The 23366-nt window shown below is 27.5% G+C and overlaps 2 protein-coding genes across 2 annotated transcripts; one reads left to right on the plus strand and one right to left on the minus strand.

Moving 5' to 3' along the window:
• The first annotated feature begins 15358 nt into the window (after nt 1-15358).
• On the plus strand, nt 15359-17558 carry LOC137826758 (lectin-domain containing receptor kinase VI.4). The gene has a single exon (XM_068632894.2). It carries the CDS (start codon nt 15400-15402, stop codon nt 17419-17421), a length of 2022 nt encoding a protein of 673 aa, XP_068488995.1. The 5' UTR covers nt 15359-15399; the 3' UTR covers nt 17422-17558.
• A 4368-nt stretch (nt 17559-21926) lies between these two features.
• On the minus strand, nt 21927-23096 carry LOC150025398 (uncharacterized). The gene has a single exon (XM_090293930.1). It carries the CDS (start codon nt 22948-22950, stop codon nt 22129-22131), a length of 822 nt encoding a protein of 273 aa, XP_090150056.1. The 5' UTR covers nt 22951-23096; the 3' UTR covers nt 21927-22128.
• Nucleotides 23097-23366: the final 270 nt, after the last annotated feature.

The raw sequence follows: 23366 nt of genomic DNA on the forward strand, positions 1-23366 counted from the left end.
AGGTGCTCTCCTTTGTGTGTAGTCAATCCTTGACCTAGTTTGACTAGGGTTTAGACATCAAAAAGACCTAAAAGGAGGTGCAATTAGGTCCCAATTGAGACCCACATGTGCCTGTATTATGAAGAAAACTATTTACACCTATTGATTTATCTACAAGTCTATATCTATACAATTTGTTTACAAGACTAAGAAAAAGGGAAAAATCATATTATTTGTAGTCTTGAAGTGTAGAGTCTTTCTCCATAAGGTTTAATCTTCTTCTATCCTCTTGACCAATGGTGTTGTGGTTGGATTGTTTCCATCACATTGCTTAATTGATTGTGAATAAAAGTTGAGAGATGAGTTTTGTGAACTTAGAGGAGATGAATGTGATGAATGTGATGTGTGTGGAGATATTTATATAAAAAAGTGAGAGAGAAATTTTTTGTGTCCTTTGGTTAAAATTAAACTCATACAAATTCCAACAATTTTATCATCTCTAAATTTGTCTCTTCGGATTAAGAATAATTTATGGTTCTTATTCTATGTCACAACGACACACAAATTTACAACATATAAATAAAATTAGTTTCAGCTTAGCCAATACTAACTTAAATAAATATTAAAAATATAATATATTAATGTCAACCTAATAGACACTAACTTAAATAAATAAAATTAACATTGATATCGTTAACGGTAACATAATATAAATATTGAAAATAAATAAGATTAGTGTCTACTAGGCTAACACTAACTTTATTTATTTTTAATATTTATTATGCTAACATTTTTATGTCTTAAAAAAATGTTTAAAAACATAGCATTGATGATGCTAACATTTTTATATCTTAAAAAAATGTTTAAAAGCATAGCATTACTTACATTGAAATTAAATTTTTTTTATATAAAAATAATAATTTCTTTTAAAATAATTTAACATCAATTTCATAAAAATTAATATTTTTACTTATTAAAAAAATAAAAAATGGATAGCATTATTAATTTGACTAATATTTGTATTCATAGTTAATTAAATGGACATTAATGATGTTTAAAATTAAGTGAACGTTATTATTTCACAACTAGTTTATTACATTCTTATATTGTGATAAATGCTTTGAAATTAATTTTCATACATTATTATCACTTTATAAATTTTACGATACAATCAATAGGGATGTCAAATAAACTTGCTCCATAATCAGTGTCGATTTTGGATAGTGTAAATAAGTTCACTAATATTTTTATTTAGAGTTCATTAAACTCATTCTACTAATGTCTAATATTAAGTAGGCATTATTATTTTACAACTAATTTATTACATTCTTGTATTGTGATAAATATTTTGAAATTAATTTTCATACATTAATCTCACTTTATAAATTTTTACACTATAGTTAATATGGATGACGAATAAACTTGTTCCTATCAGTATTATCTAAACTCGTTCCAATTTTTAAGGGAATTCGTACATTGACTAAGGTATGAATATGAATATTGATAAGGATCGTGCTATATGGACAATCGCATAACAGTTGTGCCGGCATACATTGACTAACTACATTAACAGTGACATTAGAGAACTTTACCATCTTGTCCTCCACTGGGGTGACTTTACACACATCTTATGCACTGCACCGCCCCAACCAAGAACAAAACAAAACTCAAAATTTCTAAAATTACTTAATTGTGCATAAAGTTGGTATTTGGTCACCACTTATTCATACATAGGTCACCACTTACTCTGACTAATTGACATTGAGATTAGATAATTGTACCTTGGTGTTTTCCATTTTGGTCATTTTACACACACCTCATTAACCACCTCACACAAGAACAACACAAAGCTTAAAAATTATAAAATTACTTAACTGTGTAGAAACTTGGTAGTAGGTCACCACTTATTCCTACACAGGTCATCACTTAATATGACTGTCTCTAACTACATTAATAATCATATTAGAGAAATTGACATTTTTGTCCTCCACTGGGGTTACTTTACACATACCTCATGCACTGCACCACCCTACACAAAAACAACACAAATCTCAAAAATTTTAAAATTAATTAACTGTGAAGAAAGTTGGTAGCAGGGGTCACCACTTATTCCTACAAAAGTCATCACTTACTCTAATTAACTATATTAACATTGAGATTAGATAATTGTACCTTGGTCTCCTCCATTTAGGTCACGTTACACACACCTCATGCATAACTCTGCCTAAGAACAACACAAAAGCTCACATGTTTACATAAATGGTAGCCCTTGTATAGGGTTTTACCTTCTTAACGAGACCTTTGAAATAAGGAACACCCATATATGATTGCTTAAATTTGCTTGGAGTAGAATTGACTATATATAACTTATATTTAGGTAAGAGGGGTTTGTGGTGGTGCTAAAAATGACAACCTGTAAAAGGGTTGTTAAATACAAATGAATGCACACAAACCATTTTAAATAAATGATTTTGAAATTTGTAATCCATATCATCATTTTATTCTTTTTTTAATACTTCTTTTATTTTTGTGAATTCTGTGATTCTTTGATGATAATATTTTGTTATATTGCATGTAATTATGAGTATGTATTTTATTAATCAAGTTACAAAGTCAAACTTTGTGAATTTCTCATAATAATTTAGGAAAAACTTTTAAAGAATGTCTATTAACATTCTAACAAAAAACAAATAATGATATAAATAATTAATAAAAAATACTCTTAAGTTTTACTATATTAATAATATATAACTATTTTAAAAAAATTTACTTCAAAGTTTTAAATTTTCGAATCATTTTAAAAAGACATTATTATGAAAAAAAATTATGCTTGAAAATTATGAATCTCATAAATTATAAATTTTATAAATAAACCAATTGTTTGGATTAATAAAATATATTATTGATAATAACATATGAATTTTATTATCAAATTTGTATTTTATTTTAAGAAAAAATAGATTTTTATATGTTCTATATAAACGATATTTATAGGAATCATAACATAAATTTGTTTGAAAACGTTAGTTTTTAGAAATGCTACGTATGAGATTTTTTTGAATTTTTATTTTTTTTGGATTTTTTTATCAAATATTTGTCTCGTCTAAATTGAATAAATAGATTTTAATATTTTAAAAAAAAGTAATTACTTAACAATTAATAATATCAAAATTTTAATTATATTTTTTAACTCTAAATAAATATGATATATTTTATTATATTATTAGAAAATAATTATTGAAATGTGAAAGAATAAATTTTTAATTTTATAATTTCTTTTATCACATTAATTTTTTGTTACATCATGGTTTTCAATTATCTTGTTTTCCGTAATATGGTATCCCACGCACGAGCTCTTGTCACTCTCGACGTGAGAGGTGTGTTGGAGATCTTACATCGACTAGAGATTAGAACTCAATCTCATAAAACAGGCTCAATGAGGTGAGGTTTGCACCAACTTATATACAATGAAATGCTCTAATCTCTAGTCGATGTGAGATCTCCAACAAGTATGTCTCTCTACATCATTGGTTGAATCATTTTTCTATGGATAATATCCATTTTTTAAAATTGGATATGAGGACGAGAATAAGTACATACATATTCGCTCATGTTTGCCCCATCTTCTCTATCTTCATTTTAGATTACTACAACACTCAGTTTATTAGGTAATCTAAAAAAATTATATTCAATGTTGTCTTTATTCTTTAGTTTCGTAATCTTTTTTTTTTCTTTCGCTACACAATTCTTTTTATTCTCTCTTAACTATTCAACTTGTTCAAAATTCACAAAGTTCACTGAGATCCCCAAGGTACTTTCCCTCATTCAAAACCTTAATTACTTATTTTTCTTTTGTCTGATTTTATTCAAATGGTGTATTTCATTATAAAAAACACCAAGATCAATTTCATTAAGACAAATAGTTTATACGACACATATCCCTCTTATTCTCGATTAATCAATTTAAATCACCTTAGTCTATATAAAAACTTGTTAAATTGTGGAAAGACAATCATTTTAATCAACCTAAATTTCAATTTCAATTTCTCCTTTTTTTTTCCAATGAGCACATACCTTAAGTATTATAGTTTTTTTGCAAAGCTACAAAGTATACATTCTATAGACGAATTATGTACCAACTAATCACTCTTATTTAATAAAATATCTTTTTTTTTTTTAATTTAACACCTATCCAATTATATATAAACATGTGAAGTTCGTATAATTTCACATAAGTTCATAACACAGAAAGATCAATTCTTAAGTTCATATTCCCACTAAGAAGAAAACAGGAAAAAAAAAGTGGAAAAACACGTTCCTGACTTTTTCTCTCTTAAAATTCTTCTAAACATCAATTTGTTCAGTCTTTTTCTCAAATTTTTTTCTTTTGTCTATTTTATTCCACCGTCTCTCCTTAAATAACATAGACTTTTGCAGTATATAACTGGTCTTCAAGTTTTTCTAACAGGAAAAAGTGCCATGCAATATTTAAAAAAAAAAATTAATCTGTGAAATTAGTGAAAATAAGAGAGAAAATAAAGACATTAACGTTCACCACGTATTAAGAGTTAATTAAGTAATCATCTATCTACAAAGAGTACCAATCAGCAGGAAAGTTAAGAGCCAAAAACTGTTGAACATTTATACCTTAATTAATTCAGGTTCGTTAAAATATAATAATGAAGTTTCTCTAACTAAGCCACTGTTTTCGTACATTTCTTAATTAATTACATTAAATTGACTTTGGAATGAAGTAGAAGTTTTAAAGGAGCATCTCTCATTATCTAATTCCATTCGTATCTTTTAGGTTTTCTATTCGTATCTTTGAAATAGTTGAAAAAATAGATTAATTCAATAATATATATATATATATATATATAATTTTTTATTATAGTTATAACTTATTATAAGTTCAGCCAAAAATATAGTGAGAGAGCTTAAAGCCACAAGCATTTAATTTATGTTCTACATCATACCAATAGGAAGCTAACAGGAAATAAAATTGTTAAAAATATTCATAGACTACAAATTTCAAATTCTTAAATTATTTATTTATTTATTTACAATTAAAATTCTTTGACAGATTTTAGTCGTTGTTTTCAAATATACATTTAAAACTATAATCAATTTTTTTTTCTCTAATAACATTTAAAATGAGAATAAATAATGTTTCCCAAAACATAGTTTTGACTATATTGGATTCCTATATAAAAGATAAGATAGCAAAAGGCCAAAGTATGAATCAACCTAGCTACGTGGTTACGTAACGTTTGTATCAAATGTGAAGTTTTTATGATATCTGCATGACAAAGGAATAGGATTCTATTGAAGTTGGTAATATATATTATAATTAATTAGTTAATTAGTTAATTAACTAATGAGCATGAAAAGAAGTGTGGCATATAGATTCTTTTGACCGAAGGCTAATGAATTTGATTTATTAACAACAAACATAGAAATCCATCTTAATCATCCTAAAGCAAGACTCAAAATTTAAAACACCAATATAATAAAAACATATTCAGACAAAACTATATCCAAAACAATTAATTTGATTGTTGATTTTGGTGATGTTGATTTCCCTACCAAAATCTCACAATTTCTATTTAAAAAAAAGTGACAAATATAAAGATAACACTGAGTGATGAATGAAGGGTCCCAATTCAGCTCGACTTCATATGCACAAATCGTCCCAATTAGACACGACTCTATCATGTCATACTGAAGTTGGCACGACTTCTGCCACATCATAATTTTATTTTTTTTTAATTTTATTGTTTATATATTGGGTAGTAATTTATGTAATGTTAAAAATTAATTTGATACATAATTTTCTAAGAGTATTAGTTTTAAGGAAAAAAAAATTGGATAATCTTATATGAATTATGTTTGACGGTAATGTAATACAATAACTTGATTATTTGATTAATTAAAAAATGAAGAAAAATGTTATTGAATTTGAAAATAAATAGATAAATGAAAATTTATTGTATTTGAAAAATAAATAGCTTGAAAAGTAATGACATGGCAAAAGTCGTGTCAAATTGGCATGACTTCAGTATGACAAGACAGAAGTCGTGTCAAATTAGGACGATTTGTGCATATGAAGTTGTGCCAAATTGGCACGACTTGCCTAAATTTGTAATTTTTTTTAAATGGACCTCATTTTAGTAAAAAAAAAAAAGCCCAAAAACCCGATGAATGAATTATATTTGAAAACTTTTTGTTATATTCACAGTGATAGTAAGCTTTGAGACTATAGCTTTTAAATTGAGCGACGATCTCTAAATTATTTCTAAAAATTTGTTTACAAATCTCTTTTCTTTTGTTAATACAATACAATATTATGGAATAATGATAAAATAGAAAAGGAATTAATTTATGATTATTTATAAATATTTGTCTACAAATCTAGTAATATATAATGAATAAAGCAGTTGTTTTTCAGGTGTAATAAGTCTTGATCCTGATGTTTGTGTTGTGCGAAGAATTTTTGGTGATGAGGTATAATATATATTCTTTTTCTGAATTGTATTTGTTCCCACTATTATGAGTTCTTGGTGAAAGGTGTTATCAAGACTGTGAAGTGAGGAAGGATGACTCAAGAAGATGGATTGAAGATTTTAATTCTTAAGTACAAGTTTTAATTGAATGAAAAAGATGAATCTCGACTAATTTATTATTATATCTTATAAATATTATTAAATAAAAATTAATTTTAGTGATTAAAATAATCAGTTATTATTTTATTAAATTAGAAATCATATAAATTTAATAAATTATTGGTATCTAAAGTAGTTTCTATTATTAATAAAAATTTATAAAATGGTTTAATATCTCTAAATTAATATCTAATTTAGACAAGTGACTAATTATTATTTTTCTCCAAAATTTAGTTATTGTTTAATTTTTTTTTAGTGATAATAATATGTTTGGTTTTTTAATAAGATATTTTTGGAAAAAAAAAAAGGATGACTAATCACCTTGGAGTCATATTTATTTTAATATGTTTTTTTAAATAAAACTCTTTTAGAGGAGCTAACTTGAGTTGTTTACACACTACAAGAAAATCACTAAATAGTAACCAAATTTAGAGACAAAAAAAAAATAGTCATTATATTAACTAAATTAGATACTAATTTAGAGACTAAAAAATTATTTATATCTAAAGTTATTTCTATTATTAATAAAAATTTATAAAATGATTTCTAAATTTGTATCTAAATTAGCTACCTAAGTTTTAGCAACTAATATTTTAGATTTTAAATTGGTCTCTAAAAGAATAATAAAGATTAATTTAAAATATAAAGTAGTAAGTAGCTAAAATCTTGATAGCTAATGGTTAGATACCAATTTAGAAATTATTTTATAATTTTTTATTAATAATATAAACTACTTTAGATACCAATAGTTTTTTTAGTTCATAAAATAATCTCTAATTTAATTAAATAGTAACTAATTATTTTGGTCTCTAAAATTAGTTTCTATTTAATAATTTTTTTGTGTGACATTAATAGATTGAATTAATGTGTTACAAATGAATACATTGGGGTGTATATTTGGTTTGTACAAGTGAAAACATAATGAAAGATAGCTGAAGAGTATATTTAAACCCTTGGAGTTAGGGTTAATTTGATTTTTTTTGTTGATAAATGGTGATTAAATTGATTTTAGAGAATGTTGGTTGATTATTAGTAGGTATAATGTTGGTTTGATTTCAATGACTATTATGAGAAAAGTTTGGAGTTTAATTATTAAACGAATGGTGTAGAATATATTTTTTGATGGATAATATTGTGAATTATTAACATATATTAAATATTTTGTTATTAGAAAAGATTGAGCTTGTAGAAAGTATAACAAAAATATCTATTTTGATATAAGATGTTTCAAGAGTTTAAAATGATAAGTTTTAGTTTAATTTGAGAGAAAAGTTACTTGTTAAAAGTTTGAACTTCACTCAAACAATATTTATTATTCAAATAATATTTAAAATGTGAAATTTAATTAGGGGTGATAATGATTGGTGGACCGACCCGCAATCCGTTAAAAAAATGAGGCAGACTCATTATTTTAGTCCATCAAACACTTAGGTCCGTCCCACATAATTTACAACTCGTGCAGGTGAGGACATGACGAACATAAAAATAAAAAAAAAGTTTTTTTCTTCTAAATTTTCATTTTTTGGAATTAACTTTTATATTATGAAAATTAAATTTTCAAATTGATGAGGTGCGAAAAGAAATTTGATGAGGTGTAGAAAGAAACATCCTAATAAAAAAATACAAATTTTTATTATACGGGTTGGCCCGTAGTCCTACAAACTAGTGCTTAGGCATGATAGGCCAGCAAATTCAGCCCGCGTCACTTTTGCGGGACAGGCTAACCTGATCCACATTTTATGGACCAAATGCAGGGCAAGCTAATACAGAGCGGATCAGCCCGTATTGTCACCCCTACATTTGGTGTCATATTAGAGAATCGTCGCTAAGTATCCAACTAATCATTTACATGAAGATGCTCAATGCTCAAGCGTCCAACTGAGAGTTTAAGTCTCTATTATTGTTTAGACAACATAATATTGCTCGTCTCAACTTCACATTTAAATAAGGAAGAGACTAAAACAATTTTTTTTCCATGAAAGAATTAAATTCAAGCAAGGATACCTAGTTCAAGTTCAATGGAGATGATGAAATATTTATAAATAATTGATATGTATATGGATGTGGATGAAATGAGTTTAGAGAACTTAAAAATAATTAAGTTGAGTGGGAATTATATTATTAATTTTTTAGATTATAATAAGAATATGATATCATTGAAGTGAGTTAGATAAACATGATTGTTTTTATATAAATAATTTAAATATATATATATATATATATTTTGTGTGTGGAAAAAAATTAAGGAATATAAATAAGTGTGATTGATAATATCTAATTGTATTGAGTTATTTTGGTATTTTGAATAAGTTTTAATTTGAGTCAAGTGTGCGTGATTAATGATAAAAGATTGCATTGATTTATTGTTTAGGCTATAATTAAGCTTTGATATAAGTATGATAGTTGTGATTGATGGTATATAATTGCATTAAACTATTGTTAACATTTCCAACCAACTTTGATGTGAGTTAGGTGTGTGTCATTGAAAGTATTTTGATTGCATTAAGTTAAGTTATTGTTGCATTTTGAGTAAATTTTAATATAGGTCAAATGTTAATATCTAATAGATATATTTATAATATATGTATTTTGGAAAAGATTTAAAGATTCTTTTATCCTTTGTTAAGGCTAGTGCTTCTTTGTCAATGGTTAAAGTTAATGAAAAAGAGTTATATACGTTGTGTGTTATTATTAATATTATGTATTTAATATGAGAAAAGAAAATATTATAAGTGTGAATAATTATAAAAAATAAGAGAATGGATCTCAATTTTGTTAAAATTTTGTATACAATGAAATTTTGTTATGTAAAACTCTTTATTTGGATAAAATGACATGTTTTTAATTATAATAGTTATAAAAATTAAGTAAAAAAAAAAGGAAGAAAGTTATTGATGATTTTGTGGAAAAAAGATGTTACCCCACATATATTTGAAGTTGTAAATTCGGACAATAATTTAAATATATATACTAATATACTATATGTATATATACTAATATACTATATGTATATGGTAAATGTATGATTTGTTGGAAAGTTGATGGATGGGTCGAGAATGGACCAAGGAAAGAAGGCCCAGGAACTAGGCTATCTATATACGTTCATAAATGGAAGACTTCTTCATGAAAATATCATTTTGTCTTTCAGTAACAAAATAAATTAAGTTTTAAAATTTTACACACTTTTTTCATCTTCTTTCTTCTTTTATTTTATCTCACCTCCACAGACCTTCATTCTTTATTATATTGGTTTGTGACTTATTTGAGTCTCCTTTATTTTATTTTTTTCTAAAAACATTCTAAATTAATATATTTTTTAATTCGAAATTATTCTTCATATTTATAAAATCAAGAAATAATTTAATAAAAATATATATTTTAAATTACATAATTTAATAAAATCTTAAATATGTAATTCGAATATATTTCGGAAGATAATCTTTATATATATATATATATATAAGACTTATAATAATTTTTTAAGTTAATTTTAAATTTGAATAAAACAAAGCTAATTCTTAATTTAAAAAAAAATTGTAATCCATAATACAAACTATACTACATATCTTAATTTTTTGTTAAAGAAGGATATTTTTTAATAAAAATTTATGTAGGTGGCACAATAATATATATATATATATATATATATATATATATATATATAAATAAGGGGCATACCTTATAATAATGATGTTATCTTGAGGTATACCTTCCATACACACCCTACATATTATTAATATTTTAAGTAAAGAAAAATATCAACAAACTCTGTTTACCATCTTCTTTAATCTAAATTTTACTAAATAATTTCTTTTGAACCCTATTATATAACCTTAACACACTTTTTTTTTATTCATTCACTTAAAAATTCACATACATATATTTTATTGGAAGGAAATAGAAGAGAAATAAGTAGATAAAGTTTTTTTCAAATTTTTCTCATTTAATTCAATTTTTGGGAGTGAAGAGAGAACAAAAGTTCTCCTAGTCCAAAATTTTGGGAGTGATTACAATAAAAAATTAAAACATTATAAGTTATTGAAAAAAAGTTTATTTATATTTTGAAATCTAAAATTATAAAAAATAATTCAAATTTTAAATATATTTTTCTTCCATTAGACCTATTAAAATTGAACTCTCTTTATTTCCTTTCTCCAAAAAAAAAAATCCGTACCTAATCATGAAAATTTAGTGAAATTTTGATCACGAATCAACTTATATAACAAATTATTAGAGAGTGGATTTTAAGTCTAACTCAACCCCATAAAACCGACTCATGAGATTGAGGTTTGCAATCAATATGATATTACAAAATGAACTTTAAACCTAACTCAACTCCATAAAACCGGCTGATAAGGTTGAGGTTTGCACCCACTTATATACAATGAAATGTGATTGATCTCTATAAAAAATTAATGTTATCTGGAATCCAAAATCTTAAAATAATAAATTTTCTATTTTTTTTTCTTATATATAAAAAATTTAAATATTGAATTGAGAGTTTCATGTATTCTACCAACATTCTCTATTCCATGTTCAATATCTTAGAAAAAATCAACGAAGTATCCGAGTCTTCCAAGATAGAAGATCCTGCAGCAAATTATTGAAGAAACTCCCATGTTGGTGGGACACTTTTAATATTTTTTCTGTCCTATTATAATTTGCAAAATTTAAATCCTTCTACTCGTGTTGATTCCACGCAACCACTCAAGAACATCCACGCAAAATATGTAGCAAGAACATGTTTCGAATAGTTATTTTAGCTGTCTAGAAAAATAAAATATTCAGGACATCAACTCATTCTTTTTTTTAAATCTAGAAATCTGACACGTTCATGAATGTAACTTTTCCAACCATTTCTTAAAAAATAAAATAAAATCTCCCCGGTTTCATACATTTTTTAATCAATTTTGAAATAATCAGTTTTTGTTTTTGCCTTCTTAGAACACCTATAATCTTATAAAAAAAAAACTCCCATAAAATCTTATTATATACTTTAAATGGTTTCACCTTATACCTCATAACTTTTAAGAATTTCATATGCCTCATAATTTTTAAGAATTTCTTACAAAAGTTATGTTTTAGGATTAAATTTTTTTTTTATTTATTTACTATAGCATGAAATTGATTTTCGTCCTTCTACTATAACATGACACTACAAGAAAAACATAAAATAGAAATTAATTTTAGAGATAAAAAATAATTAGTTATTATAGTAACTAAATTAGAAACCATTTTAGAAACTATTTTTTTTTTAAAATTAGTTTCTATTATTATTAAATGGTTTCTAAATTAGTATCTAATTAGCTACTAAGGTTTTAACTACCAATTATTATTTTTTAAATTTGATAGCAAAAATCTTGGTTGTTAATTAAATACCAATTTAGAAACCATCTAACGATAATAAAAACTAATTTAGAAACCAAAAGTTTTTTAGTCTCTAAAATGGTATCTAATTTAGTCACTATAGCAACTAATTATTTTTTGTCTTTTAAAATTGGTTTCTCATGATTTCCTTGTAGTGTGAAATTAGTTTACTCTCTAATTCAAATTTTAGATGTGTTTGTAATTTGAAAATGATTAGAATAAATCATTTTGTATGTGGAATTGATTTAATTTGAAGTTTCATTTCACCAACTCATTGGAAGTAGTTATAGTAGACATCAGTCTGTACTCAAAACAACGAGTTTTAACAAAATTATCAGTTTTTAAAAAAAATTAACAATCATTTTATATACAGAACAATTCATTCCAAACATTTTCATATTACAAATATTTATATGATCTAAATTATTCTTTTAAGATTCAATTCTTAAATTTAGGGTTTTATCACCATGTGACATTAGTGTGATCCAAGAGAGTTTCTCTCTTCCCTTACTAACGGTGGCGGTCTTTCTAAAACATGTTCTATTTTCATGCCCTTTTTTTATATTTGGTAACCTTCTCTTCATTTTCTCAGAAATTGGAGTTGTCAATTCAAGCTCTTTTGAAAATTGCCATCAAAATGGAAAATGGTGGTGTGGGAGTGGTGTTTTGGGTCCTACACATCATTTTCTCCAAGTGGTCCAATTAATGTGAAATTGCAAATAATTCAATAGAAGGGTGCACTTGGCTATTTCAGAACCACAACCAAAGCAAGAGAAATAAGATGGCTAAGCTTGCGGTCTTATTCCATTACGCAAAATAAATCAACTTGCCCAAGACTTTGTTCCAACTCCTACGCTTTGGGGTTCTTCATAGCATCTTCTATGTCATGAGCTTCACCATTTTCAAATGGTGGGACACAATAGTTCAGAAATTTCAAACCCATTTCCATCGCAAAAATAAGTATATTAAGGTCCCTTCAAACTAAGAAAATTACACTTCCATCCAAGAACATTGGAATGTGAGCATTCAAGTAATGGAAAAGTGTCTCACGTTAAACTATACTAGTCTTAATTGGCTCATGTTCTAGATAAAATACAATGACTATCGAAAAATACTATGAAACATGTTTTTTAGTATATTATTTTTTATCCTTATTATACTCATCTCTCCCTTACTTGTTTGAAATACAAAAAAAAAAATACACTATACACCTCTTGTAAATGAAAAAAAAAAAGTGTTTGGGTAATGTTGCAATTTTTTTGGATGATTAGTACTATGTACACTACTACGAGAAAATCATGAAATAGAAACAAATTTTTAGAGATCAAAATAATTAGTTGCAATAGTAACTAAATTAGAGATCATTTTAGAAACTAAAACAAAAATTGGTTTCTAAATTAGTCTTTATTATTGTTAAATAGTTTCTAAATTGGTATCTAATTAGCAACTAAGGTTTTAACTATACCAATTATTTAGTTTCTAAATCTGGTCTCTACCAATTTAGAAACTATTTAACAATAATAGAAACTAATTTAGAAACCAATTTTTGTTTTAGTTTATAAAATGGTCTCTAATTTAGTTACTATTCCAACTAATTATTTTAGTCTCTAAAAATTAGTTTCTATTTGATGATATTCTTGTAGTGGTAATCTTCTTGTTCTTGATTGAAATTTATCAAAAAATTACAGAATTTATTATTCTTATTTTTGTTAATGGGTCTTATTTGTGATTTTATAGTTTTTCAATAACTGAAAATGAATGTTAGAAAGAGTATATTAAAGAAAGTTGTTCTAATACTTTTTGGTATTTATATGTTGACATTATGATACGTACCTTTTATGGCAAAAGTGGAAGAGAGAATAATACAATTTGGGTAATCTCTTTTATACTGTTTAGATTAAACACACAATTTAGTTCATATACGTGATGTAATTTTCAATTTGATTCCTATGCATTAAAACTTCTTAAATTTGTATGTATATACGAAGATTATTGATTTGTCATATGACATCATCTCTAGAAATCCTAGTTGATAACTTCATGCATTACCATATTTTTAATTCCATTCCTTTATGCTTAAACTATTCTTAATTTTTATTTTAAACATGTTTAAATCAACCCTTATAGGTACAATCCTTACGTGTTTAGTCTGAGTCATCAAATGAAGTTTGCACTTTTTAACGATTCAATCCAAAACAATTTCCTCCCTCACCATTGACCTTCAATATTGACCCTTTACTAAGTTAATTATATATATATATATATATATATATATATATTTATAAAAGAAATTATAGGCAAAGAAAAAATTAAATAAATAAAAATATTTAAAGAATAATTCAACTCTTATTAAAAAAAGCTATATACACATAATCATTAAAAATCCTATACTAAGCGGTGTATCAATTTTAACATATTAAGTGTTTTCTTTTAGGGTTCAGTGTATTACCAAAAAATATCTACTTAGATAGGTTGATATTTTTATATTCGTATTGATTTGGTTAGTTTTTCCATAATCCTATTTGAAAAGGAAGAAGATAAACGTTATTTAGGGTTAGAGAGGAAAATAAAATACTTGAAGTCCAATGGCGAGAATGAAACTAAATATAATTCATATAGGAGTTATAGAAATTAATTTTAAAAAATGCTTTAAGTATGCGTTAAATTAAGAATAAATTAGCCCTGTACAGAATAAATTAAGAATAAAATACATGTACAAAAACTAAATTAAAAGTACATAAGGGAGTTAACATTTAACTTAACTTAATCATGTGTTTAACTTTGTATTGTAAAAGTAGAGCCTAAAGAAGACTAAGCTTTCTATCAAATGTAAAATAAAAGGGCTTCTATAAAATAAAAAATATAATTTTAAAAAATATGAAAAAATTAAATTGACGCACTAAAAAATATATTAAATAAAAATTAATAATAAAAAATAATTAGTTGATATATTAACTAAATTAAATATTATTTTATATGTTAATAAAATTATTAGTATTTAAATTAATTTTTATCATTAATAAATAGTTTCTAAATTGGTATCTAACTGGCTATTAAGGTTTTAACCACTAACTTTAAAATTTGAATAATAATTATAATTAGTAGTTAAAACATTAATAGCTAATTAGATATGAATTTAAAAATTATTTATTTGTTTCTTAAATAATATCTAATTTAGTTAATTTATTTCTATTTAAATAATTTTGTAGGAGTTTGGAGTAGAGAGAGTTGATTAGTTGCATTAACATTCACATGTAAGAAGATGAGAAAGACGACTTTCCTTGCATGTTCTTGGCTTTGACCAATTCAGTACTTAAATAAAGGCCCCCACAGTTGATTCACTTGTCAACCAATATTGCCAGTATCTCTTAGCATTGGTTTCTTATCTCTTATGGCTTCTCAAACTCTTCTGCTCCTCTTATTTCTCTCTTCCTTACACCAAATTGCCTCCTTGGAGACTTTGATCTATGAAGGATTTGATGAAAACAGTGAAATAAGCCGTGAAGGATCTTCCATCATCAAAACCAGCCATTTACTTAAACTCACCAACAGATCAACCAATATTGTAGGCCGTGCATTCTACAAAACACCCTTCCAAATGCTTAACCAAACAGACCCTCAACCCTATGCTTATTCCTTCAGCACCAACTTTGTTTTCTCAATTGTATCCCCTAATTCTGGTTCTGGAGGCTTTGGCCTTGCCTTCACCATAGCACCATCAACACACTTTCCAGGGGCTGAGGCTGGCCACTATCTTGGTCTTTTTAACTCCACCAATGATGGGGAGGCCTCAAATCACATCTTTGCTGTTGAGTTTGACACTGTAAATGGTCACAAAGGTGACGCAGACTCTGAAGGAAACCATGTTGGGGTCAATACAAATGGCATGGAATCAAAGATTACTGAACCAGCTGCATACATTGAAGAGGGTACTGCTACTGTAAAGGACGATTTTAGAATGGCCAAGGTTGATGCTGTCCAAGCTTGGATAGAGTATGATGGTGAAAAGAAAACTCTGAATGTAACAATAGCTCCTTGGGAATTACCAAGGCCCAGCACACCACTTATCAATAATTATAACCTTGACCTTTCCAACGTTATGAAGGAAAACATGTTTGTTGGTTTCTCAGCATCAACGGGCCAGGAAACAAGCTCTCATTATCTTCTAGGGTGGAGTTTTGCGGTGAACGGTGTTGCCCCTTCACTGAATTCTTCTAATCTTCCAAATCCACCACCCAAGGAGGAAGATCCATCTTCATTTCCTTGGGTCCAGGTTGCAGTTGCCATCTTGTCTGCTTTGATTTTGAGCCTTTTGTGTCTTCTAATTTTTCTGGCATGTTGTAAGAGATACATGGATTTTGAGGTTCTTGAGGACTGGGAGAAGGATTGTCCTCACAGGTTTAGATACAAAGATCTTAAACTTGCCACACAAGGGTTCGAAGAGAGCCAACTAATTGGAGTTGGAGGCTTTGGTGCTGTCTACAAAGGAGTCTTACCAACTACAGGAACTGAAGTAGCTGTTAAGAGGATTGTGAGAAGCCCTTTCCATGGAATGAGGGAATTTGCAGCTGAGATTGAAAGCTTGGGAAGGTTGAGGCACAAGAATCTGGTGAACCTTCAAGGATGGTGCAAGAAAAAGAATGACCTACTCCTAGTCTATGATTTCATTCCAAATGGAAGCCTTGATTTTGTCCTATATAACCCCGATAACAACTTTGTTTTGGACTGGGGGCAAAGATTCAACATTCTGAAAGGCATCAGTGCTGGACTATTGTACTTGCATGAAGAGTGGGAGCAAGTGGTGATCCATAGAGACGTGAAAACTAGCAATATTTTGATAGATGGGAACTTGAGTGCACGTTTAGGTGACTTTGGACTTGCAAGGCTCTATAACCATGGTCAAGCATCACACACAACCAATGTGGTTGGCACCATTGGCTACATTGCACCAGAGCTAACTCGCACAGGAAAGGCTTCTACAAAAACTGATGTGTATGCATTAGGGGTTGTGCTCCTTGAAGTGGTCACAGGTAAAAGGCCTCTTGATTCAGATCAGTTTTTCTTGGTGGAATGGGCGATTGAGAACTACCATTTGGGTCAACTTCTTGAGGTGGTTGATCCTAAGCTGGATTCAGTTTATGATGCGGAAGAAGTTGAGTTGGTTCTCAAGTTGGGTTTACTATGCTCTCAACATAGACCAGATTATAGACCTACCATGAAACAAGTTACAAGGTACCTAAACTTTGATGACCCTCTTCCTGATACTGCTGATTGGGGACATTTTGGTTCTAATAGCAGCAGCAGAATGAACTCAGGTTTCTTAGAAGTCACGTCATCTTTGAGAACTGTTGAAACATCAGGCTATTTGTCCTCCATTAGCATGAGTACCAAGTCCATGGATGCTGGTAGATAGCAAATAATCATGTATAGCATTTTCAACTAGTGTATTTTTCCAATTATATGCATACTTCTTGTGTAATTCTTTCATTTTTTTTGTATTAATAACAAACAAAACTTTATTTTTGGCAATATATGATTTGCTTTGCTTAATCCATTAACATGTTATGTTATAAGGGAAGGAAATGAATTAGGTTCAGTTTTATTTTAAGTTAAATATAACAATCTGTGCATGAACTTGTAAGTTTCACTGGATTATAACTTTGTTTTTAGTCCTTCAATTTCCTTGTTTTCCTCCAATATCTTCTTATTCATTATGTCTTTGTATTTTTTAAACAATGTTTTCTTTATCTGTAAAAAGAAAAATATTCGTTTTAAGGATTAAAGTTTGGGAAGTTTTACAAATATAGAAACAAACTATTAGTTTAAAAATCAGAGACAAAATTTTTTTTTTTAAAAAAAAAGCACTATAAACATTATTATCTCAATGAACAATTCAGAAATTTTAGACTTATTTTAACGGTAACGTGGAGAGAATCAAATATATATAAAATTAAATAATTATTAAGTAATGGATTTTAAGTCTAATTTAGGCCAACGTAGACTTTAAGTTTAACTCAATCTCATAACCAGCTTATAAGGTAAAGTTTGCACTTACTTATATACTATGAAATGTCATAATCTCTAGTCGATGTGGACATTGCGTAAGAAAGCAAATGTGAGTAAATTGTTGTCATTGGGAATACTACTTGGAAAACAAATATTAGTGTCGTCTATGTTGAGGATAAGTGAAGATTCTACTCAACTTTCATGAAGAAGTGTTTGATGAAGATAACATGTTCGAAGGTGAATAAAAAATGTATTTCATGGTCTTAGTTAGGTTAAAGTTGTTTAAGTAACCTTTTGCACTTTGATTCAACCTCATATCTCATAGTCATGGTGATGAACTTAAACACAAAGGTCTCTTAAAAAGAGTTTTAAAAATATGCTCAAAGATTTTCAAAACCATCACTACAAGAAAAATTCAATTTACCTAAGGACAAAATCCGTATGTAATGTTAGCGTCGGTAATTTACATATGGATATTATGTCCGTGGGTAACGAAAACAACATTACCCACCAATGCTATGACAATTATAATTAATGTTAGAACTAAACTAATGTAACCGGTGGGACTCAAAGCCAAATCCCTTGAAATATGTCTATAGAAGCTTTAACCATTACACCAGTCAAGTTTTGTTTACATGTTATGATTATTAATATTATTAAATATTATTAATATTATTAACTATTATTAATATTATGAAATATTATGAATATTATTAAATATTATTATAAATATTTATTAATATTAATAAATATTATAAATGGTGTTAATATTATTAATATTATAAATAATGTTAATTTTATATATATATTTTTATTAATAGTATTTTTATTATTAATGTTATTATTACTGATATTATTAATTTTGTTATATTACTAATATCATTAATACTATTAATATTATTAATATTATTTATATTATTAATATAATACTATTTATATTATTTAAATTATTATATTAATATTAATAATATGTATAAATTAGTTATGATTATTATTATTTATGAATATGAATTATGTTTTTATAATTTTTCATATTATATTAATATTTTTAATATTATGTATATAATTATTATGATAATAGTTGGTAGGTAATAGAGATCAGTGGGTGATAGTTCGTAGGTAATAAAGATTCGTGAGTAATAGTTGGTAGGTAATAGAGATCCGTAGGTAAAAGTTGGTAGGTAATAAGATCTGTAGGTAATAGTTGGTTGGTAATGCTGAATTTACCTACGGATTCAGAATCTGTAGGTAATGTTGTTCGTAGGTAATATCCGTAGGTAATGCTGAATTTACCTACGGACTCAGATCCGTGGGTAAAAATCTGTAGATAATACTGCTTTTTTTTGTAGTGCATTTTATTGTAGTAAAAATTTAATTTTTTGTTTGATAAAACAATTGATTCATTTGCACTGCATCGAAACTGTTTTGATATTTTTAAAATTCTATTTTGTCTCCAAAATCAGTTTTGCTCACACATTCATCAGTTTTCAACTAATCATAGGTTGGTTATGTTACCACCAAGTGTTTTTTCAAAATACAATATGTTCTTTCAAGTTTTAATTTGTTGTTTTATAACAGTTTTCAAAATTGTTTTGATTTGAATCCTATAAAAAGAGAGTTTTATCTCAGTTCAAATCATCCCTTGCAATTACAAAGTGCTTACAGCTTTCAAGCGATTTTCATTGAGGTTTCCATGTGAGCTTAGTTTACGAAATTTTTTCTTAAAAACTGTAAGAGTTCTTATGCTGATTACTTTTGGCTTGGGAATTGAAGTTCTATCAAAGTTCTCCAGCAGTGAGGATACGGGTTTGAGTTCCGTAGTTTGCAAATAAGGTGTTCTTTTTCCTAATTCTTTTTCTTCGTAAAAGTGTTTGTATGTACTTCTTGATAGTGTTTCTAGAAGTAAATGTGTTGCTGAAATAATGTGTTTCAGCTTGTGATCTTTGTTCTTGGAGGGTTCAAGAACTAAGTTGTTTGTAAAGATTGTTTTGTTTTAGTGGAATCCATCTTGGTGTAAGGTGGGTCTGGATGTAGGTCTTATTGAGTGAACTAGAACTAGTATAAATTTGTGTATGTCATTTTTCTTCCTTAAACTGCCTCTTAAAATTAAAATTTAGAAATTTGTGATGAAAAAAACTTGTTATTTCATAATTAAATCGATTGTTTTCTAGTACTATATTGGCGTGAATCACATTCTGTCTTCAAGATTTTGATTTGTCTTTAATCAAACTTAAAACTCAAGGAATCCTTAATTTTTGACAGTTTTATTCTTGAAAAGTAGTCACCTAAAACAATCTTGGTTTAACAAATGTTTTAAGATTCTTCACATCAAATCAAACTTTTAAAGGAAAGTGTTTTTTCTTATTATTAATCAATCTTTTGCATAAAACTGTTTTGAATAAATTTTTTGTGTCTTTCAAAGCTTCCAGTTTTTAAATCTAAAATAAAGATCTTAATCTCATTTCAATTGTTTCTTCAATATCTTGATTTTTAAAACTAAATTGAATCTTTGATAACTAATTGCATTCAAAACTTTTATCTTTGATATTGTCATCAATATTCTCACCATATAAAAATAAGAACTGCATTAGATGGAATTCTTAAGTGAGAAATAAAATTTGTTAATCTAAAAATTAATTTGTTGTATTTCTGAAATTGCAATTTAAATAAGAAAATCAATCTGATTTTCTTTAAATCAATCCATTCTCTCGGAATTTTCTAAAGAGTGTATTTGCGAAAATTTCTCTAAATACATTTCACCCCTCAACAACCTATCATGTTATCATGTTGATAATAAAACAATGTTATTTTACAATAATAATAATACTATTTTATGAGATATGTAAACTCTCAGTAAAATTTAAAAAGTATATATTGATAAAATGTGTAAGAAATAAAGTTGAATAGTAAAATTTACAACATAATAATAAGGGAATGGTAAAATGTAAAATTAAGCCAATGTTTTTATAATTTTATGGAAGTATTTAGTAATATTTTTCCTTTTCTTTTTAAAATTAGTCAAGTGATTGATTTTTTTAATGAACTGAATGTTCATTCTGATTTTTATTTAATTATAATCACTCAATATAGATGAGGAAAGCTATTGTAATATTGTCTTATGTTTGATTTAAAGTTTAAATAATATTCTAAAATGCTTTTTTGTTTTACTTTATTAAGATATAACCTTTGATCTTTTAAAACAAGACAAAATTTAGAAGAAATTGATTGTTCTTTTTATAAGGCATTTTACAATTTATATAAAATATTAAATTTATTTTCTTTATTTTTTCTTATTTGTGTTTTTTATTAAGAAATAACGAGAAGGAAACTTTGAAAGTAATTAATATTAAGGATCAATTTGGTATATTTGTAAAATTGTTTAAAATTAAAAAGAATCGATTAAATTAATTACTTTTATTGATCTGTGTGATGATGTTAGAAGTTTTTTGCGTTAAGAGATCTAGAAACTATATTTGGGTAAGCTGGTTTGTAACATTTGTATCTCATATGCAAACAATTGAATGAGTGTATTAGCAAAGAAAAGATAATTCCAAGTATAGGTGAGATTAACATGGAGTTTGTTTGTCCTCGTAATTTGTTTGAAGTTAGAAGAAAAAAAGTGTCAAATAAATCAAGATTTTCCAGTTTCCAGTGATATGTTATCTGTTTAAGATCATTGAAACTATGAATGATATCAAGTTTGCACACGAATAAACTATAAGGTGAACCTCATAGTGAACTCATTTTACTTGGTTTATGTGACATTCTTCCATTTTGTTGAAGGTTCTTCAACATTATCAATTGAAGTTACGATTAATGTTCTTCTATCAGCACGAAAATTATTTGCAGTCATGGAAGAAAAACATGACATATTGTGTCTAATTCTACATCTTCTCTACAATTCTGAATCACTAGATGAAATGAATTTAACTACCCATTACTGGTTTTCCAGAAAGGAAGTAACTGGCCCAAATGGATTGAGTTTTCGTTACACTCCAATTGAACTGGTTAAGCATTGACATAAAACATGAGCATATTGTTTAAGCTGGTAAGTATTGTGCATAAAAGAAAAATGAACAAAAAAAAATTGGTTACCAAATATTAATACAGCAGATCACTGTATTCCTCGACTATCTTCTTTCACATTTGCGCAGGGCCTGTGAATTGATAAACGATGTTTCTTATGTTTTGAACTGTGTCGATGCTTCTGCACATTTGCAGATGATGGGAGAACAGGACTCTTTATAGCACAAAGCCTATTCTTCATAAGCCAAGAGAAGATAAATTCCAGGCCGCAACCTTTTGGAGAAGAAGCATATGAATGGCTTGTGGAACCTTGGAGATAACCCTCATGACTACAAGTATCACTAATTTTTGAATCGTAGGAAATATGTTCAGATGATGCAGCCAATGCATTGGCATCAGGAAGAAAACGGTTGATCATATAGGTTGGAGATTGACAACCATTAGACTCTGCAAGCTTTAATCTCAACCCATCATTGCTTTCACTGTGAGCTGTCTCTGATTGTTGCATAATGTCTAATGCCTCAGAGAGAGACAAAACATCCATTGCATCTGAGAAAGAATCATTCTTCTTGTCATCATCTTCATTGTCGCCATCACAACCATCGTCTTGATCAAATGCAAGAACACCATTATATACTTCAGATTTGGCTGCTTCTTCTAGTGGATGCCAAAGGCAAGGAGGTGGTCTTAGCCGCGGGGTGTCTATGTCTCCATAGATGCTATCACTCCTCTCCATGGTTTTTGGCTTCCCTGGGGCTTGTTCCCATGAAAATGGAACACTTGTATTTGGTACTATACTGCCAAGGGAGCTTGAGGAGCAAGATGTATCTGCAACACCTGAAAAACCAAAACGCTTTGTTGAAAAAAGAGGTGCATTAAAGTTTAACTCTCTAGGTCGTTTGGAATCCATCGCTTCCAGATTCTTTTTTTCTCCTTCCTCTGTGTAGGGCTGATTTTGTGACCGGAAGGACTATCAAAAGGGTTGGTTAAATCATTAAAATCTTCATTAGAGAGAATATGGGATCCAGTTAGTTGAGTGGAATAAAAATATCAGTTCAAAATATAGATATCTCGTGAAATTCATTATACCAAGTCCTGCTTTAAAATGGTCACGGGCGAGTTGATAACCCCCTTCCATGTGGAAGAGAAACAGGAAGTCAGATATTTAACGTTAAATAATTTGAGAAGGAGGAGGTCCTATGTATGCAGCGCTAAAGGATGAAGAAGGGGAAGAAAAAACTGTCGTGTATACAGCAGCTGAACAGACATGCCTATGTTTAAACTTTTCAATAAACATATCACAAGGTAGATATATGTTTGAGTCAA

This window comes from Phaseolus vulgaris, chromosome 8, assembly GCF_051622355.1.
Source record: "Phaseolus vulgaris cultivar YP4 chromosome 8, ASM5162235v1, whole genome shotgun sequence".
Classification (NCBI taxonomy): Eukaryota; Viridiplantae; Streptophyta; class Magnoliopsida; order Fabales; family Fabaceae; genus Phaseolus; species Phaseolus vulgaris.